The sequence below is a fragment of the Carcharhinus amblyrhynchos genome, chromosome 1, assembly GCF_965287045.1.
Source record: "Carcharhinus amblyrhynchos chromosome 1, sCarAmb.v2.hapA, whole genome shotgun sequence".
Taxonomy (NCBI): domain Eukaryota; kingdom Metazoa; phylum Chordata; class Chondrichthyes; order Carcharhiniformes; family Carcharhinidae; genus Carcharhinus; species Carcharhinus amblyrhynchos.
The window spans coordinates 33,239,358-33,260,120 of NC_137324.1; the positions used below are offsets into that span (position 1 = coordinate 33,239,358).

At 42.1% G+C, this 20,763-nt stretch overlaps 1 protein-coding gene across 1 annotated transcript in view; it reads right to left on the reverse strand.

The window, feature by feature from the left end:
- Positions 1-9,534: 9,534 nt before the first annotated feature.
- The window catches only part of mex3c (mex-3 RNA binding family member C), a 47,231-nt gene continuing 36,002 nt past the window's right edge, over positions 9,535-20,763 (reverse strand). Inside the window, exon 2 of the mRNA XM_080208337.1 lies at positions 9,535-16,013. Coding sequence (XP_080064463.1) covers positions 14,755-16,013 — 1,259 coding nt within the window. The 3' untranslated portion in view covers positions 9,535-14,754. The remainder of the gene's footprint in view (positions 16,014-20,763) is intronic.

The window sequence follows — 20,763 nt, forward strand, 5'->3', positions numbered from 1 at the left end:
ATTCTGGTGTGATGCACCAGACACTGTATGGGATACCCACGATATTCTTTGGTCTACTTGAAAAGATGATTAAAAATCACAGCCAAAGATTCATTTAGAAATGTACACACTAAGAGTAAGAATAAATAACAAATTACTGATGGTACAAGTTAGAGGCTAATGAACAGTGAATTACTCAAAAATTCAAAATAGTTTAGGGGAAAAAAAAGTCCCTTGCACAATCTCACAATTTGATAATCTCCAAGGCTCTTGAAAAAAATCATGATCCATTTTAATCCCATGAGATTTGGGATACAGGATAGGATCTGTAGAGGGGGGCAGGGAGTGGCGAGAGGACATTTGCCATCATGAGGGAATCTAGTTTCAAAATAAGGGGTCTTCCATTTAAGACCAAATTGTGGAGGAATTTCTTCACTTGAGAATGCCATAAGCATAGACAAGGGTGGAGAGGGGACTTGCAATGTTGAAATGGCAGCGTGGGCTCGTTGGGCCGAAGGGCCTATTTCCTGTGCTGTGTTGTTCTTTGTCTTTGAGAGTGTTGTTAATCTTTGGAATTCTCTGCCCCAGGAAGCACTGGATGCTGGATCAGTGAATATACTCAGGACTGAGTTCTCTCCTTTCCTTCTCCATGAATGGTGTGCTTTGTCTGTACAGCATGCAAGAAACAATACTTTCCACTGTATACCAATACATTTTACTTAGTAAATCAAATTATTGATCCACAAGTGAGCCAAGGGTAATAGGGGAACATATAGGAAAGTGGAGTTAATGCCACAATCAGATCAGCTATGATGGCTCAATGGGCCGAACGTCCTGCTCCTATTTCTTATGTCTTTAAAAACAGACCCAGAATCATGATTTACAGCGTACAGGGTGGCCATTTGGCCCGTGGTGTCCATGCTGGCTCTTCAAAAGAGCAGCACAACAGTCCCGCTCTCCCTACTCCCTCCCTTTATCTCACCTGTGTTAGATCCTTTGGTGAAATTGGTTTCCCACGAACATTGTCTGCCACCAGTCCACCAGTCTTTACATTCTGAAACAGAAAATCTGCTCAAAAAACCCATCCATTCAGATAGGTTGTGTGAGCCATAAAGAAGTTAGCCAAGTATGGCCAAAACCTAACTTGGGAACGTAGCACAGATGGGAATCTCTCCGACAGGTTTTTCCTCGAGCTATAATTTAGATTAACAGCCAGACTCTGACTTAAAACTTTAAAACTGTAACAGATATTGCCAGACAATGGCACTTACCTGTCAATCAATCAGAAGTAAATCAGTGTCACCGAATCACTGGAATAGAAAGTTGATTTAACAGTTGTAACTTGTGTTGAGTCACCGGCACTCCATAAAAGTAAGGTTTAAAGTTTATTTATTAGTGTCTCAAGTAGGCTTACATTAACTCTGCAATGAAATTACTGTGAAAATCTCCTAGTCACCACACTCCGGCACCTGTTCAGGTACACCGAGGGAGAATTTAGCATGGTCAATGCACCCGACCAGCATGTCTTTGGATTGTGGGAGGAAGCCAGATTACCTGGAGGATACCCAGACATGAAGAGGATGTGCAGAATCCGCACAGACAGTGCCCCAAGCCAGGAATTGAACACCGGTCCCTGGCATTGTGAGGCAGGAGTGCAGACCACTGTGCCACCCACAATATTTTTGTCCCAAATGGGAGTAGACAGATTTTGATTTCACACAGTGATGAGGTGTGAATGTAAACTCGGGAATGTGGTGCAAGTGGGAAAGCTGTTGTTTTCAACGTTTCAGCCTCCAGAAGCTGGTGTTCAAATTTCAGTTAGATGAGCAAGGAGGTGATTGGTGAGCTTTGAAGATTTATCCCTCGAAACACAGACAGTAGTTTAAATGGATACTGGCGAGGTATTAGTGCTAAATTAAATTTATAGCTTAACGAGTTGGACTACTTTGTATAACAAGATAACCATTGAGCGATATTTTTAAACTTAAGACCTAATTAGTCACTCTATAAAGATGGTAGGACAGGTGATGTTACAACATATTAAAGCCCAGCAACCCCATCTGTGAAACAACTGCGGTGAAAGCAAATTATTGCAGATGCTAGAATCTGAAACCAAAAGAGAAAACGCTGGAAAATCTCAGCAGGTCTGGCAGCATCTGTAAGGACAGAAAAGAGATGATGTTGAGTCCAGATGTCTCTTTTGTCAAAGTTGTAATTGGTGTCTGCAGCTCAAGGTTCTTCGGCTCTGAGTTGCTGAGCTGCAGCCTAAGTTTTAGGCACTGCAATGCAGCTGGAAAGGGAAACGTTACCTGGACACTTCATTTCAGGAGACAGCCATACCCTTCTGGTGAGGTACTTCAGATTCGATTCATAATCAGGAAGGTTGTGACAATGACTGAAGTAGCTGTGGGCATCCAAAAGGTAACAAGTGGGGTGTCTATTCTTTTGCAATTGTCCAATGGATTGGAGGTGCTTGCAACCTGGTTTGGTCCTGGCATTTCCTTCTGTACTCTTCATTAAATCAGGATTGATCCCCTAGCTTGATGGTGACAGTAGAGTGGGGAAATGCAGGGCCTTGAGGTTGCAGATTGTGTTTGAGTACAATTCTGCTGCTGACACACAGCACTTCATGGATGCCTAGCCTTGAGTTGCAAGATCTATTCAAAATCTATCCCATTTAGCATGGTGCTAGTGCCACTCACAATAGAAAGTATCCTGAATGTGAAGCTGAGACTTCGTCTCCAAAAGGACTGTGCGGTGGGCACTCCTACCAATACGGTCATGCACAGATGCGTATGCAATAGGCAGATTGGTGAGGATACTGGTCTGAGGTGGTACTACCATCAGTGATGGACATTGAAGTTCCCACCCAGGAGTACCTTATGTGCCCTTGCCACCCTCAGTACTGCTGCCAAATGATGTTCAACGTACAGTACTGATTTATGGGTTGAGGGGAAACCCCAGGATTGGCAGAGTGGTGAGCTGTGATGGTACATGGTAATTAGTAGGTTTCTTTGTCCATGTCTGAACTAAATACCATAAGACTTCATGACTGCCAGAATTGATTTCCAGGACTCCCAAAGCAATTCCTTCCCAATTGTATACCATTGTGTTGCCATTTTATAATTCATGTGTCATTAACTCAATGATAAGGCACACACAAGCCTGGGTGCCAAATTGATTTTTGAAAAAATTTATTCATGGGATGCAGACATCGCTGGCTGGGCCAGCATTTACTACCCATCCCTAATTGCCCTTGAACTGAGTGGCTTTCTAGACCATTTCAGAGTCCTCACACTGTTGTGGGTCTAGGAGTCATGATATGGAGTTACCGGTGTTGAACTGGGGTGGGCACAGTAAGAAGTCTCGCAACACCAAGTCCAACAGGTTTATTTGGTAGCACAGGCTTTCAGAGGTGAGTGGCTTGATGAAGGAGCAGTACTCCAAAAGCTCGTGCTACTAAATAAACCTGTTGGACTTTAACCTGGTGTTGTGGGGCTACTTATTGGGTCTAGAGTCACACAAGTTAAACTAGGTAAGGGTGGCAGACAGTGCCGGATTTAGGCGTAAGCTAAACAAGCTACAGCTTAGGGCCTCAAAACTTCAGAAGGTTTACAATGAAGAGAACATTTAAGAGTGGATACCGGAAAAGAAAAAGAAAGCACCAGCTTGAAGAGCAACTCAAAAAATTACCAAGAGTTGACAGTACTTTACTCCAGAAACAGAAAGATTCACAAACCCAAGGTGATCAAAGTCCAAAACAACCACAGCCTAGTGCCTCTGCTACTGAGACAAGAGTCTGGAATCTCAGCTGAGGAAAACACCGGAAGTGATGCAAATGTGAGCTTTGCAGAGCCAACATCCACATTCAAACAACAAAATTCATGAAACTCAATGGATGTAGGCCAATGGGGTGTCTTAACCAAGGATGAACTCTCATACTGGATCCTTACGGGTCCTTCAGAGTGTCAACATGGAACAGCCCATTTGAAAACTCAAAGCGGTCATTCAAAAATCAAGATAGATATTGTGCAAAAGGTCCAGAAAAGTTAATGGTGAAATACACGATCAGGAATGGCTAGTGTACCCTCCAACAACTGGCTATGTTTACTGCTTTGTCTCAAAGTTCTTTCCAACATCAACTGCAGCACTAATTTCTGGTGGGTTTTCTGACTGGTGAAATCCCAGGAGAAAGGTCATTTTCACAGCTAAAGAAAATCAAAAATGAACTGAGAGCAACCATGTCTCAAGACAAACTGTCTGCACTTAGGAAGCAATAAGCTGCGTAGCATATCATTTGAGGACATAATTCATGATTTTGCTTCTGAGAAATCAAGGAAACAATTTAAGTTGAATCTGATATCAGTTTTCTGATTTTGCAAATGATTTCATTATTACTCATTAGTAAAAGTGATCCTGATTATTTTGTCAGCATTTTGTACATATGTTAATGGATCTTAAAATTATTTTAAAAATTACATTGTTTCCAGGGTATACTATATTATAATCTGAGAGATCAAACCAGCCAAATGATAAATATGTAATCAGTAAATGCATTCATTTGAAAATAGTTTATATTTTCACTTTAAATACATTACTATTAATTAAAAAGGCACAATTATGATTTCAATTTCTTCGTGGCAACCCAAGGTCCTGTTTTGGTATGCACCTTTGTGAGATCTTTTGGTGTAACTTTTTAAACAAGAGGCCTTCAAGCTTTATGTAGCTTCCGCCCTCACCAAGTCTAAATCCGGCACTGGTGGCAGATTTGCTTCTCTTAAAGGAGCCAGATGGATTTTTAATGACAATGGCTTTCTTTGAATACAAATTTTAACATAGAGCATAACAGCGCAGAACAGGCCCTTCGGCCCACGATGTTGCGCCAACCAATTAAAGCAATGACCCTCTAACCTAAACCAATCCCTTTCCATCCATAAACCTATCCACGGATCTCTTAAACGCCCCCAGACTAGGCGCATCTACAACTGCAGCAGGCAGGGCATTGCAATCCCTCACCACCCTCTGGGTAAAGAACCTACCTCTGACATCCATCCTATAACTACCACCCCTTAATTTAAAGCTATGCCCCCTCGTGCTACCTTTCTCCATCCGAGGAAAAAGGCTATCACTGTCCACCCTATCTAAACCTCTAATCAAATTGACACTATTTCTTCCCTGAATCTGACTGAGTAGGGTCCCATTCGTAGACATGCAGGGTAGAATAGGTGTAGGGCGATGCGGCGGCGCGGGCTCGTTGGGCCGAAGGGCCTGTTTCCCATGCTGGGTTGTTCTTTGTTCTTTTTATCTTGTATGCTTCAATAAGGTCCCCTCTTAGCCGCCTTCTTTCTAACAAAAACAACCCCAAATCCCTCAGTCTCTCCTCATAGGACCTTCCCTCCATACCAGGCAACATCCTGGTAAACCTCCTCTGCACCCTCTCCAATGCCTCCACATCCTTCCTATAATGTGGGGACCAGAACTGCACACAATACTCCAAGTGCGGACGCACCAGAGTTTTGTACAGTTGCAACATGACGTTGCGGCTCCTACATTCAATCCCCCTACCAATAAACGCCAAGACACCGTATGCCTTCCTAACAACCTTATCTACTTGATTCCCAACTTTCAGGGATCTATGTACACATACACCTAGATAGCTCTGTTCATCAACACTATTCAGAGTCCTACCGTTAGCCCTATACTCTACACATCTGTTATTCCTGCCAAAGTAAATTACCTCACACTTTTCCGCATTAAACTCCATCTCCCACCTCTCGGCCCAGCTCTGCAACTTGTCCAGGTCTCTCTGTAAACTATGACACCCCTCTTCACTATCCACCACTCCTCCGACTTTGGTGTCATCAGCAAATTTACTGATCCACCCAACTATACCCTCATCCAGATCATTTATAAAAATTACAAACAGCAGTGGCACCAAAACAGATCCCTGAGGCACACCATGGTGGGAGTCCAGGTCCCAAGAACATTAGCCTGGGTTTCTGGATTACCAGTCGTGACAAAACCACTCTGCCACCATCTCCCTGACCCAGAGATGTTAATCTTGGGGTGCTCCCTCTGCAGAAGAGAATGGAGACAGGCTGTGTGGCTGAGATCCCTATGGTTGTTATACTTGGTACTGCACTGTGATAATGTAGGTGCAGTCTCTGCCACAGAGCCCTCCTGCATGGATGGTGCCTCATATTTGCCAGATAATGCCTGGGCCCCCTTCTCTCACTCCTGTTCCCTATCTCAGCCCTTTCATGGCCAGTTCAATGCCTGCACCATTGTCACTGACCAATCAATGCTACATAAGCTGGCAAATCTGTCTTCTGTCAATGTGCTGCTCCCTCATCCACTTAGCATGATCCACATAAATCTCAGGTTTCCCACTCTCTCAATAGTTGACCTCGTGCTTTTATGCCTGAGATGGGGCACATATCATGAACTCAATTCTCCATCTTTTTTTGCGCACAGGCTCAGGTACTTCTGACATTTGGGCACACATCTTCCAACACTACTGTAACAGCTAAAGCCTTGCACCTCTGTTAGCTGAGTTCGTGGCCTTGCCATATTCACACTGACAGGGGAGACGATGGCCTAGTGCTATTATCACTACCCTATTAATCAAGAAACTCAGCTACATCTGGCTCTATGTTTGTCAAGGATGTGGTTAGGCTACTTCTGGAACACAAGGCAAAGAGAATGGGAACTGACCTGACAATGTCATCCAAATGGAACTGGTGGGATGGATAAAAGGAATAGATTGAAACTCAGCATCAACAGGGTTAGTACCTGATCGAAGCTATAACAGCTGAACTGTAAGTAGAAAAGAACTGCAAATGGAGAATAACTCTTCTGTTCGCTGGACAGGAAAGAAAGTACAGGTAAAAAACATTTGGGATTAATTGCTCAACAAGAAACAGGGTGGTGCATTGGAATATCAAACTACTAAAAGCTTCTGGCTAATAATCAGCTTGAGCAACAGGCTGGGTACTGTTCAAGGGGAGTCACTGTTGTTCAAGGCATGAGCAAAGTATAGAGTAACTGTAATATAGTGTACATTTCAAGGACAGGAGGTAAGATAATTTTCTGCATCCACATGGCCCAACAACTTGGAAAGACAGAAAAGATGTAGGATTACAATGATTCAGCTGAGCACAAAGAAATAGTTAAGGTTCCCTCAATTCTTTATCAAACAATAGTATGATTACTTTTGCCTCAGAGCTATGCTCCCTAGAGAAGATTGCATTTTGAATCAATTAAATTAGGAAAACATTAAAAATTACTGATCCTTGACGCTTGAACCCAAGAAAACCCAATAAGGAAAAACAGAAAATGACTCTCCAACATTCGCGATTGAATGTGTGGGAGAGATTCCTGGTCAGACATGTGACAGAAAGGACATTGGAGCGTTGATCATTATCCATACTTCCAGACTATGAGGTGCATTTAAAAGCAGATATTGCCACAGCAACTCAGAAGACACCACCACCTCCAATGTTTTTAGCTGCTGAAATTGCTACTTATGCCCATGCATGGTGTGAGATGATGCATTTTAGAGAATTAAATTTAAGTACAAATTATACTGAAAATGGCAGAATCCATAGGAACATTAACAGAGGGATCTGGACGTTCATGTCCACAGTTCCCTAAAAGTGGCAACACAGGTGGCCAAGATGATTAGGAAAGCATATGGCATGCTTGCCTTCATTAGCTGAGGCGTTAAGGACAAGAGTTGGAAAATCATGTTGTAGCTATATAAAACCTTGGTTAGGCCGCATTTGTAATAGTGTGTACAGTTCTGGTCACCACATTACCGGAAGGATGTGGAAGCTTTGGAGAGTACAAAGGCTCATCAGGATGTTGCCTGGTCTCAAGGAAGTTGGCTGTGAGGAGGTTGAATAAACTGTTTTCACTGGAAAGACGAGAGGCTGAGAGGAAATCTGATAGAGGTCTACAAAACTATGAGGGGCACAGACAGGGTGGATAGTCAGAGGCTTTTTCCCAGGTTGGAAGTGTCAATTATAAAGGGCACCCAGGTTCATAAGAACATAAGAAATAGGAGCAGGAGTAGGCCATCTAGCCCTTCGAGCCCGCCCCGCCATCCAACAAGATCATGGCTGATCTGTTGTGGCTCAGTTCCACTTTCCCGCCCTCTCCCCATAACCCTTAATCCCCTCTCTTATCAAGAACCCATCAACCCGCTTCTTAAAAATATTTAGCGAGGCAGCCTCCACCACTTCAACGGGCAGAGAATTCCAGAGATTCACCACCCTTTGAGTGAAGAAGTTCCTCCTCAACTCCGTTCTAAACCGCCTCCCCTTTATCTTGAGGCTGTGCCCCCTAGTCCTAGTGTCTTTTTTGAGCGGGAAGAGTCTCTCCACCTCTATCCTATCCATCCCATTCATCATCTTATACGTCTCAATGAGATCTCCCCTCATTCTTCTAAACTCTAACGAGTACAAGCCTAGTTTATTCAGCCTCTCCTCATAGCTCAATCCCCTCAACTCCGGTATCAGCCTAGTAAACCTCCTCTGCACTCCCTCCAGGGCCAAAATATCCTTGCGCAGGTGCGGCGCCCAAAACTGCACACAGTACTCCAGCTGCGGCCTCACCAATGCCCTATACAGCTGCAGCAAGACCTCCCTACTTTTATATTCAATCCCCCTCGCTATGAAGGCCCAAGGTGGGGCACAGAGTGGTGGGTGCCTGCAACGTGCTGCCAGAGGTAGTAATGAAAGCAGGCACATTAGCAACATTTAAGAGGCATCTGGATGGGTAAATAAAGAGGAAGAAATAGAGGGATACGAACCAAGAGCAGGTGGTTTATTTTTTAAGTTTAGTTAGGGCAACAGATGAGTGTGTATGTTGTGGGCAGAAGGAAAAACAGGATGTGGAACATAGCTGCAATATTTAGGGTGTGGGTGGTGAAAGATACATATATAGGAAGCATGCTCTCCCCCACCATCCCATCCAACATCTCTGCCATAAAACAATGCTTCTACTTTCAGGCTTTCACATACTTAAAGAACATTAGATGTACCTTTAGTTTCAAACCTACACTCCATTGCTGTAATTAAAATACATTTATTAGTCATAAGTAGGCTTACATTCACACTGAAATGAAGTTACTGTGAAAATCCCTTTTCTGTCTTTTGGTGAAGTGATACAGAAGAAGCTGACAATTGAATTAGGCCATTTAGGAATGAAATCAGGGAGCATTTCATCCCCCACAAAAAATAACGATGGAGGAAATTTGGAACCTGTCAAGAGTCCAGGTGTACTAGCTGAAATTGGAGGAGGAGGGAAACAGGTTTTTGCTAGGCAAGGGCATGCATAGCAAAAGCATATGTATGGAGTTGGCAGAGAGATCAATGATTTGACTGAATGATAACAGGCTTTAATTCGCATGCTCCCCAAGCTCTCCTGTTTTAGAATGCAGTCCAAACCACAGCTTCTGCTTGCAACCAGATACTAATTGCATGCAGTCATTGTACAGGAGCTCAAAAAAAAACCACCAGATCAAAACTATTAAATCAGACAAGTCAATTTTAATGGAAACCGTCTTTATTAAGTAACTTTTAATATCAGAAAAATAAAACTCTTATAATTCTCTTTACAGCAAATATATATCAGTGCTTTGGCCACATTAAGTTAAAGGCCCTTTATAAAATATATGGTTTTAAACTTTACTCAATAAATTGAATTTATATCCCTATCACTTCCCTACATATACATAACAAACGAGGTGTAGTAAAATTAGCAAATACTAAATTCTATTGGTATGTTTTTGCCATTCTCGGTTTGTGTTTTTAATAGAAATAGTACACGTTATTTCCTTGGCTTGTCAATCATAGTGTACAATGCAATTTAAAGGTTTATAGATACAAAATACATGCTCAGTGAACATTCGTTCATTATCTATTCCAAGATGGCAACTAGTGTTAATCTTAATACTGACATCAACTAGTCTACAAGCAAAAATTAGCAGTGAAGTTACGCATTACATCATAGATGCCATCAAGGCAATTCTCATACTGAAAAAATCTCGAAATAAAAACCTTTATTTTTGTAAACTTTGAATACGAAATGTAACTTTTCAAGTGGAAATAAAAATAAAATTGTATATCTACTAGATGAATATATTTATATTTACAAATACAGAAGTTAAACTTGCCCTTGTTGAGTGGAGAACAAAAACCATTTTTGTACTGAAATAATGCTGTTGTATGGCAGTAGGAAAAATCAAATCTACTGGACCCTCTTTTCTCCCATTTCAAACAATTTCCCCACTGCCAATTTTCTTGCTTTCCATTATCTGAAGGGATTGGCTATTTGCCAGGGTTTGGATTCACGGATGCAGATTACTTCCTGACATTTCATTCAAGCAGCCATCAATTGTGTGCAAGCCTCAACCGAGTGTTAGCAGGGTATTCAATTTCAGGAAATTGTGGTTACGTAACTGTAATCAGGTGCCAACAGTTCTGTCAAATTGGGGGGGGGGGGTTTGCCAATCTAATGTCTAATGTCTCAAATGCCACTCCCACAGTTAACTCAACACAAATATGGATCCTCCCGCTCTGTATGGCACAGAATCACTAAGACATGGAACCTCCTCATGGCTTTGTTTCATCTACATCATTAAGTACACAAGGGTCATTTATTCAAGTCAAATAAAATTTTAAGTGATTTGTTATCCACGCCTTTAATTTTCTTCTTGCTGTTACACATCTTGCTCCAGGCAGGAGGTGGGATGATCTGAGTTACAAAACTTACCCCACCCTCTACTCAAAGTGCAGTGGTACACATTACTTCATATTGAATTTAAGCTACTAGTCTGGTTGAAGAACACAAGTTCATCAAACTGATGCAGTCACTAAGTAGTCCTGGGACAAAGTTACAAGATTCTGATTAGGACCAGACTACATTATTCTCCATAAGGTTAATATTTCCAAGTTATTTTCAATCAATTTAATACCAGAAGCTGTAAGCCACCAGTCCACTTATTTGAAATTTAATTTTTTTGTCAGCTAAAAATAGCAAAGAGGACTTGCAGAGCTTGCAGTCACTTTTAATTTTAAATTTACTTTCATGGTAATCATATAGAATGATCACCCTGACAACACAATTAAAATGAGATTTGGAAATTGGAGAACAACAGCCTCGCACATTGGTTTCAGGAACAGGAATGCAAAACAAACCTCTGCTGGGGGGGAGAGTGTAAAGTGCTAACCTACATTTCACAGTTTAACAGACCAGCCCCTCCAATAAACTATATGAAATAAATCCATCATCACTTAAATCTTGTGGAGCAGATACTTCTGGTTGATTATGAACAGAGGTAAAGGCCTAAATAACCATGGAACTTCACTGAACTTGGAAACCAAGTTCTTTCTATTTTGCAGGAGGAAGAGGAAAAAATTCAAAGGCTACTAAACCTGACAAATAAAAATGTAGCTAGTGATGATCAGACTTAAGAGTCTTTTGTAAAGACAACTTACTACAGGGACAGTTTTGCAAGACATTTGGAGAATACAAGATTGGTGGGGGAGGAAGCATGCACAGTTTGATCCAAAAAGTTACCACATCATTCCTTCACTTGGAGTAACATTTATGCAAGAGATTACAGAATCTTAAATGAGTCTATATTGCAGCTGGGAAAAATTTTTTAAATGATAGAAGGGGAAAAAAAACTTAAAATGAATACATCACATCATTTATTATGTCTGCTGCAGAGTGCTCCTACCAGGGTTTAGAAAGCACATTCTCCTGGGCTGTCCCATACTATACACCAGTTGGCTGGTGTCTTGATTTTTAAAGCTATGGTGAATCTCCAAACTACCCGCTCCCAACAGCAGATAGAAGACATTTCCTTGTTGGTTTTGTAGTGGAATGGATTTCAGACACAGATGTTTGGAATCTTCCAAGGACATATTTAGAATCTAACATGAAGCACTGTGCATTTTACCTGTGCTGCCAAAGTGAAAAATCTCATTAATCATATAATCCATAGCACCACATGCAAAACCCATTTCATTTTCAAGCAAGCTAGAGAGATGACTGGTGAGTGTTTTGCTGCTGGGAAATCCACTATGAATCAGACAAGTGCCCACGTGACATTTAGCTGCCAAAGGACAAGGTGCAAAACAACCTTGCCCACAAAGCAAATAGGACGGTGACCCCCTGGTCAACCATCTGGCAGTCCACACATACTGAGAGAAAAGCAAATTTGCAGGTTTAATTAGTCTGCTTTAAACAAACTGCAGAGATTTCATCAACCAATCTATAGAAAGAATAGTGACCAAATCCATGTGATTCTCCCAATACTAATACAATTTAAAACAAAGATAATTCTTAATATTGGTCCTTCGGTGACCTCTCACCCCAAATCCAGCATCTTCATGCGTCATAATGCGCACTGAATTTAAACAACTTACTTAATTCTTGAGAATCCAACAACATGGACAATGTGGAAATCAAACTCCAAGTTATTTGATATTTTAAAGGAATCAAATGAAAAACAATGATAATGTTTTCCACAGATTACACAATAAAACCAGTACAGCCAAAATGCAATTAAAACAGAAGCGGTCCAATTAACTAATTGTTTTCCCCTCACAGCTGCTCAGTGGAGTTACCATGCAGAGAAACACTACTGCAAGTACTACTGTCAAATTAAGCAGTAGTTCCACGTAAACTAATTTGACACCCAACGTGCGTGTTTTACGTACTTCCTAAGCTACGCTCAGAGACCCGTAGGCTCAGGAGGATCAGCATACCAGTTGCCTCGAATCAGTTATCAGTGCTACAGTTTAAGGAAGGTAAACGTGACAAAAATCTTGATAATGATTAGGCGTGGGCTTTTGACAATCATGAGCCTTAAATGAGCATCACAAACCCCTAAAAACTTCAAGTTTCCTTGATAATGCAAAAATGAAAAATCTAAACTATGCTACAAGATGGACCCAGGGTTGTACAGTATAGATCAATAACTCTATAACTTGAATTGCCTTCATCCAACCAGTTAGTGGTCTTGGATGGTTCATAGTAAGACGACACCATGGTGTTCCTCAAAGAGGTTACCAATACTCGATGCTTCTGAACACCTTGTAATAAAGCAGAGAAAAAAGTGGCACTGTCACCAAAGTATGCATCAGGCTGGGTCCACAGATGAGAACAGAAAGACAAAGATAATGGGCTGAGAAAGGAAGTGGCACTGTGTATTGATCCACAAGTTAAAGGAAACAGTACAGTTAGAGGCTGAACCTGAGTCATTCCTGGACAAATGACAGAGGTTGTTGAAGGTTTCAAAGTCAGGGCACTGCAGCTACCAGAGGGGCAATAATTGGTCAAGACCCATAATTTACCATGTGTTGAAAATCACAAATGTTCCATAAGCCAGTGGTTCCCCCCCACCCCCAAGAAACTAGCCAAAAATCTCGAAGGAATCACACTCTGGAAGCACTGACAAACGACTCAAGCAGCCTGAATGGAAATTACTTATCAAAGTGGCTGCAGATGAAGGCCCCAAAAAAGGAAAGGATGATTCAAGAGTTTACTTTTCCTCCTCCTCTCCCTCTGAAAACTAAATGTCTTGTTCCCCCTCCCCAACCATATTATGGGGTATTTCTTGATTTTACCCCACCGCTAAACTCGGTTATGCATCCTACAACTGGGGTGCTTTTAGTTAAAGACATGTGGTCTTGTGTGTCTGTAACACATACAAGTACAGCACAAGGCTGTAAACTGCCTAGTCAATTTGGTTCAAAAATGTGTGATAGTCACATTTCCCATCACAAGCACAACTTGTTCAACATTTTTAAAAATGTTATGTAATAAAACAACAGGGGAGAGGGGAGGACGAGAATGAGGGGAAAAGGGTGAACCTTTCATAACTCAGTAATGAGTTAGCAGTTCTTCGTCCATAATTACAAATCTCTAGTGTAAATTTTACTCAATATTTCATGTTCATTACACTAATTCAATCCTTTCTCCTTCACTTCAACTTAAGTCTTTTTGCTTACCCTCTTTCACTGCTTGATTTAAAGCTCTGGGGTAGAGTTCCATGGGTGCCAGCATCCCTCTGGTACCTCAAATGTGGATGCTTTCTATATTCAAACCAAATTGGATTGGGGGATGTGTGTGTGTGTGTGTGTGTGTGTGTGTGTGTGTGTGTGTGTGTGTGTGTGGGGAGGGTGGGGGAGAGAAAGAGAAGGAAAAAAGAAAAAGTCAACAGGCTATTACATTGCTTGTTAGAGGTATCACAATTTCATTCAATTGCTTCCTCAAACCAAATAGTTACACATTTCCCAGCAGTAATAATTGGATAAAGTCAGATAGGGGATCAGTTTTGCTTTTGTTAGCATCTTTACTACAGGACTGCTAGAGATCAGCTAACTTGGCAGAGAATGGTAAATCAGACTTGAGGGCCTATATTCAGAACATGCATCCCTCTATATAAAAAGGGATGAGTGTGGCAAAGATTTTTTTTTAAGCAGCTCAAGGGCCACTTTCACACAGTCAATTACGTTCTCAAATCCTGCATGTATATTCTCAAATAATCTAATCCATCTTGTATTGTGATCCATGAAATGGGTCTGCCTCAGCAAAAAGATATTACCCAACTTATTTAAAATTTACAGAGAACTCTCAACCTAATCCTAAGAATCCAGCTACATAACAGTCACATTTTAGCAGTAGGAAGTTTTCAGACAAGTACCAACATACGTTCTCCCCTCTTTACTCAATTACCACCCTCCTAAGTAGTCTACTGAGTTAAGAGTAGATGCGAATGGCCTGAGTAACAGGTGTGTTGCACACTGGACACTTTGGCTCTCCCTTGTCACAGATTCGGTTGGCACACTCCATACAGAAATGATTGTGGCCACACGGCACCAGGGCTGCGATCACTTCACTTTCAAAGCAGACCACACAATCACGTTTTCCCCGGGCCATTCCAGAGCCGGATGAGTCGCTGGGTGAACCGGAAGTGGTGCTACCATTGGAAGAGGAGTAGCTTGTACCATTCGAGAAGGCCGATATGTATACTGGAAGCTCAACTTGACTTGCCATGTTCAAGGGGTCGCTGCACGGTCTTCTGGCAAGAGGGAACTCTATGTTTTCTATGAAGGTTGGTGATAGACGAGGGGTAGTTGGTTGACTATCACGGGCTATTGTGCCAGTTGTCGATTCATTACCAAAGCCAATAGGGTTTGCCTGTTCAAACGGACACCAGATTACAGATGGAGCTGTGGCTGGAAGGGGGTCAAAAGCAGGCGATTCAAACCCCTGATCTTCAGAACTCATCGTTGCAAATGATTCTCCAAACCAGAAACCACCTGCACTGAATGGGCTTGTTGGGCTGAAATCAGTCATCTGGTTACTTCCAAAGTAGGAATCAGTCGATCCACTGCCGAGGGAGCTCGAGCTATCATTTCTGTAGCTGGAGAGAAGTCTATTGCGGGCAGGAGGAATGGAATTCATTTTCCCCCATGTGGTCTCAAATCCACTGCTGTCAAAACTCACATCTGTGCCATTGGAATGAAAGTCATTTTCTTCATTGATTTCAATGTAATTGCCTGTACGAACAGCAATGTGCGCTTCTATTTCTTCCCTGGCCCGATCAACATTTTCAGGCATGCCAGTCACTTCGAACACTGGCTCTTTATCACGGCTCGGAGTGACGATGTATGTATGGGTTTGTTGCTGAATTCGCTTGATTGTGGCACCCTTGGGCCCTACCACCAGACCTACCACACGGTAGGGCACTCGTACCTGAATGGTGGTTTGCCCAGGTAGATTGGGGGTGCCAGGTACAGAGAGGCCAGCTATCCCAGGTGCTGCCCCAGGCACTGCTCCATTTTTATTTCTTGACGCTCGTATCATTGAAAAGTGTTCTGCTGCTGAAATGATCTCTCTTTTCGCCATAGCCACGTCCTCCTTCCTCCCAGTGACCACAAAAATAGGCTCCTCTCCTCTAACTGGAGTCTTGATGTACGTGTTGGTTTTTGCTCTTAGTGCCTTGATTTTGCAACCTTCAGATATTAAAAGAACGGAGGTGCAGGAAAGGGGAAGAAAAGAAAAAACATTAGTTAAACAAAACATTCAATAAAAGATAATGCTTTCTGCATTTGCAACACAAACATATCAGAATCATAATGAGCTTTCCTCAAACATTTCTGGAAAAAATTAGATTTTCTACTGGAAAAATGTAGCGCGTGCAAGATTTCAAACCAAAACATGGCACGACTCATTTTTCCCTTTAAAAAATTAATGCAACTTTCATTTCCATACAGGACATAAAGTCCATTTAACATCATACGAGAGGGTAACATTCAAGTGAGGGGAAATATAAGATTGGAAATCAGGTGTTAGTGGGGGGAGGGGGTGGAGGAAAGGTGGTAGAAAGAGGCAAGGAAATTTAAGAAATGAGTAAGTGCAGTGTTGGGACCAACAATGAAAGGGTTGAAAAGCAGATTCAATAGTAAGAGTGTATTGGATACATTCTTGTAAAAAGGAGAAATCTGCAAGTCTATGGGGAAATGCAAAGTGGGTCTAAAATGGGACATTTTTTAAAAAGGTGGCACAGACATGATGACTGAATGATCTCTTCCAGTGCTGCCCCATTCTGTAAATGGCTATTGCTTTTACATCAAGTGTGGTAATTGCCAGTAACAGACACGTCATAGCAAGATATCAGAGCAGAAAACAAATGGAGGACCAGTTGCCATTTCATCCTTCACTGCCACTAGGTTTCAAACTGATTGCCCACTTGCATCACCAAAACTGAGGCCCACAGACAAAGAGAAGGCGATTGGGTCATTTGAATATTTAAAGAAAAATGAAAGACATTTCAGAGATGGATCATCTTTAGGTTTATTTACTGGGCAGCACAGTGGCACAGTGGTTAGCACTGCTGCTTCACAGCGCCAGAAACCCGGGTTCAATTCCGGCCTTAGGTCACTGTGTGGAGTTTGCACGTTCTCTCCGTGTTTTCTCCCACACTCCAAAGATGTGGTTAGGTTAATTGGTCATGCTAAATTGCCCCTAGTGTCGGGATTGGCAGGATCATTTTTTGGGTTTACAAGAATAGGGCCTGGGTGGGATTGTAGTCAGCACATACTTGATGGGCCGAATGGCCTCCTCCTGTACTATAGGAATTCTATTAGTGTCTTAAGTAGACTTACATTAATTACCACGAAAACCCCCTAGTCGCCACACTCTGGTGCCTGTTCGAGTACCGAGGGAGAGTTTAGCACAGCCAATGCACCTAACCAGCACACATTTCAGATTTTGGGAGGAAACTGAAGCACCTGGAGAAAACTCACGCAGGTACAAGGAGAACGTACAGATTCTGCATAGATAGTGACCCAAGCTGGGGCCCCTGGTGCTGAGAGGCAGCAGTGCTAAACACTGTACAGCAAGAACAAAATATTCAGAAATCCATAGAGGGATTCAACAGGGCAGTGAGAATCCTTGATAACTTCCAAATATCCTTCTGTGGAAATTTAGATTTGCAGGAGTGACGTTCATTGGAATCTGAAAGCTTGATAGGGAGTTCTGCTGGTGCTGCTTATCGTGTACCATTGTACAGCGCTGGATTGGCCGTGCAATGGATGCACCAACATTTCCCCAATGCTTTCCATGGTTAGGAAAATCCAATCAGCATACCTCTAGGAGCATAGATCAGAAAGCAATATTCATTACCAGCCCTGGCTCAACTAAATAAAGCACTATGTGGTCTTGCGCTCTTCCACCAAAACCACTCATTATTCCAGGATGATCCTGGAATGCAAACATAACCCTGGCGTCTTTTGTCTGATTTGTCATACAAAGATAATATTTGATCAGCTGTTGACATCTGTCTCTCTTTCCTTAGCCCTCCCAGTAACCCCTCTGCACCTCCTCGGCTCTGAATTCTGAGCTCATCTGCACATAAGCCTGCTCCAAGTTCATCTTGTCCACGAGACCCATCTCTTGATCTCGACCCTATTCTCGCTAAACGACTGACCACCGAACTTGACTTTTTGCCTCTTATTGTTAGCAGTTTTCCCTTCCCGTGCTCCTCTCACCTTCAAGTGGGCTGTCATCAAAAAGAAAACCCTTGCCTTTTCCTCAAGTCCTCAAACATGTTTTCATCTTTTAAATCTTTCCCCAGAACACCATGTTTGAATCTCTCCAAATCAGGTTTCCAATCCTGCCACAGTACTGAAATCATAAGGCCGTGAACAAGATTCTGTGACTAAGCTATTACACCTCATCCTTCAACTTGTCTGCAGCCTTGGACAAGGTTGACCACACCATCTTCCTACAACACCTCTTCAGGGTTACCACTGGACTGCTCACAATGCTCCACTCTCACCTAACTGCAGCCAGAGTCATCTGCAATGACTTTTCTCCCTGCTCCCTCATCATTACACCACGTATTCTCTTAATGATCCCATTTCTTATTTATATGTTGCCCCTTGACTATCACAGAACGAACATACAACAAAGAACAGTACATCACAGGAACAGGCCCTTTGGCCCTCCAAGCCTGCACTGATCACACTGTCCTATCTAGACCAACCGCTTATATCCCTTTATTCCCTGTCTGATTGTGCATTTATCAGGTAAGTCTTAAATGTTGCTAACATGTCTGCCTCAATCACTTCACTTGGCAATGCATTTCAGGCCCTCACCACCCTTGTTTAAAAAAAAAATTGCCTTGCACATCTCCACCAAACCTTTCGCCCCATTATCTTGAACTTGTGCCTCCTTGTAATTGTCATTTCTGACTTGGGAAAAAGTTTCCAACTGTTCACCCTATCCATACCCCTCAATTTTATAAACTTCTATCAAGTCGCCCCTCAGCCTCTGTCTTTGCAGGGAGAACAATCCCAGTTCATTCAATCTTTCAATACGATTGGAGGTGGCCATTTGGCTCATGGAGCCTGCTTTGCTTTTCAATAAGGTATGACTAATCTGATTGTGGCCTCAATTCCATTTTCCTGCCAACCCCCCATACCTTTCTACCCAACTCGCTTTAAATATATTCAGTGACCTTACCTCCACTGCTCTCTGGGGAAGAGAAGTCCAGTGCTGAATGAGCAGAAATTCCTCCTTTGTAGGACCAAAATCCTCATCAGCAATCCATCTAACAAGTTTCAGCTCCTTAGCTACTGATGCCACCCTTCTTGTTAGTAAACTGTCAATATTGGTGTCATATCGAAGGTGAACTTCTGACCATGTACAGACACCAAGACCATCCATTATCTCTAATACCACCAGACTTCATCTCATCTCCTGCTGAAACCCTCATCCATGGTTTTCATTACCTGTAGACTTGACCAATCCAATGAATATTTTCTTGGCTGGTCTCCTAGTCTCAAAGTAGAGATCATTCAAATCTCTTCTGCCTGCACTCCAACTCATAGCAGGTCCCATTCATTCACCACCCTACATTCACACACTTACATCAGCCCCAGATTAAGCAATGCCTTGATTTCAAATCTCCCCATTGCCTAAGCTCTCATCTCCTTCTGTCTGTAACACCATAAGATGTAGGAGTAGAAGTAGGCCATTTGGCCCATTAAGTCTGCTACACCATTCAATGAAATCATGACTGACTAGACAATCCTCAACTCCACTTTGCTGCCTTCAGTTCCCTCACTAATCTAAAATTTCTCAGCCTTGAGCACACTGAACAACACAGCCTTCACTGCCCTCTGGATTCACTACCCTCAGAAGAAATCCTTCCTCATCACTGTATTAAATGGGTGGTCCCTTACTCTATTATGCCCTCTGATCCTAAACTCTCCAAGGGGAAACAACCTCTCAGCATCTACCCTGTCAATCCCGCTGAGAATCCTATGTCTCAATAAGGTTGTCTCTCATTCTTCTAAACTCCAATGTGTACATGGTCAACCTACTTAACCTCTTCTCATAAGAAAATGCCTTCATATCCAGGATGAATCTATTGAACCTTCTCTGAACTGCCTCCAACACCAATATATCTTTCCTTAGATAAGGGAATCAAAGCTGTTCACAGGTGTGGTCTAACTAGTGTCTTGTATAATTTTAGCAAGAATTCCCTATTTTTTTAATATTCCATTTCCTTTGAAATAAAGGCCAACATTCCATTTGCCTTCCCTATTACTTGCTGAATTTTGATTTATGCACGAGGACCCTCAAATCCCTCGGCAGCAGCTTTCTGCACTTTTTTCCCCTATTTAAATGTTCAGCTTCTTTATTATTCCTGCTGAAGTGCATAACGCAACATTTTTCTACATTATATTCCATCTGCCAAGTTTTGGCTCCTCACTTAACCTGTCTATGACTCACTGTAGCCTCTGGTTGTCTATCACCCTTCTACATTCAATGGCATTACCATTCAGAATCCCCCACTAACATCCTGGGGGATGGAATTGGACTAGCTATATAAATACTGTGGTTTGTAGAGCAGGTCAAAGGTTAAGAATCTTGCACCTAACTCATCCCGACTCCACAATCTACAAGACACAAGTCAGGAGGAGTGTAATGATATTGTGCTATTAATATATTTTATGTTTAAAGCGGAAAATTGCTTTAAGAGGTAGTGTTTTGTAAAAGCAACCAGTTTGTCTGGCAGGAAACCCTAAGCAAGCAGAATAATTACTCATTTTAGCCATGTGTTTTCTTTTCGTAGAAGGCTTAATTTTTTTGAAAAAAATTAAAGTAATAAGGTGAGTTAGGTGTACAGGGACAGAGTTGTGATACTAGCAATGGAACATGTTTGTAGGAAAATATAGTTTAATTGTAAAAACA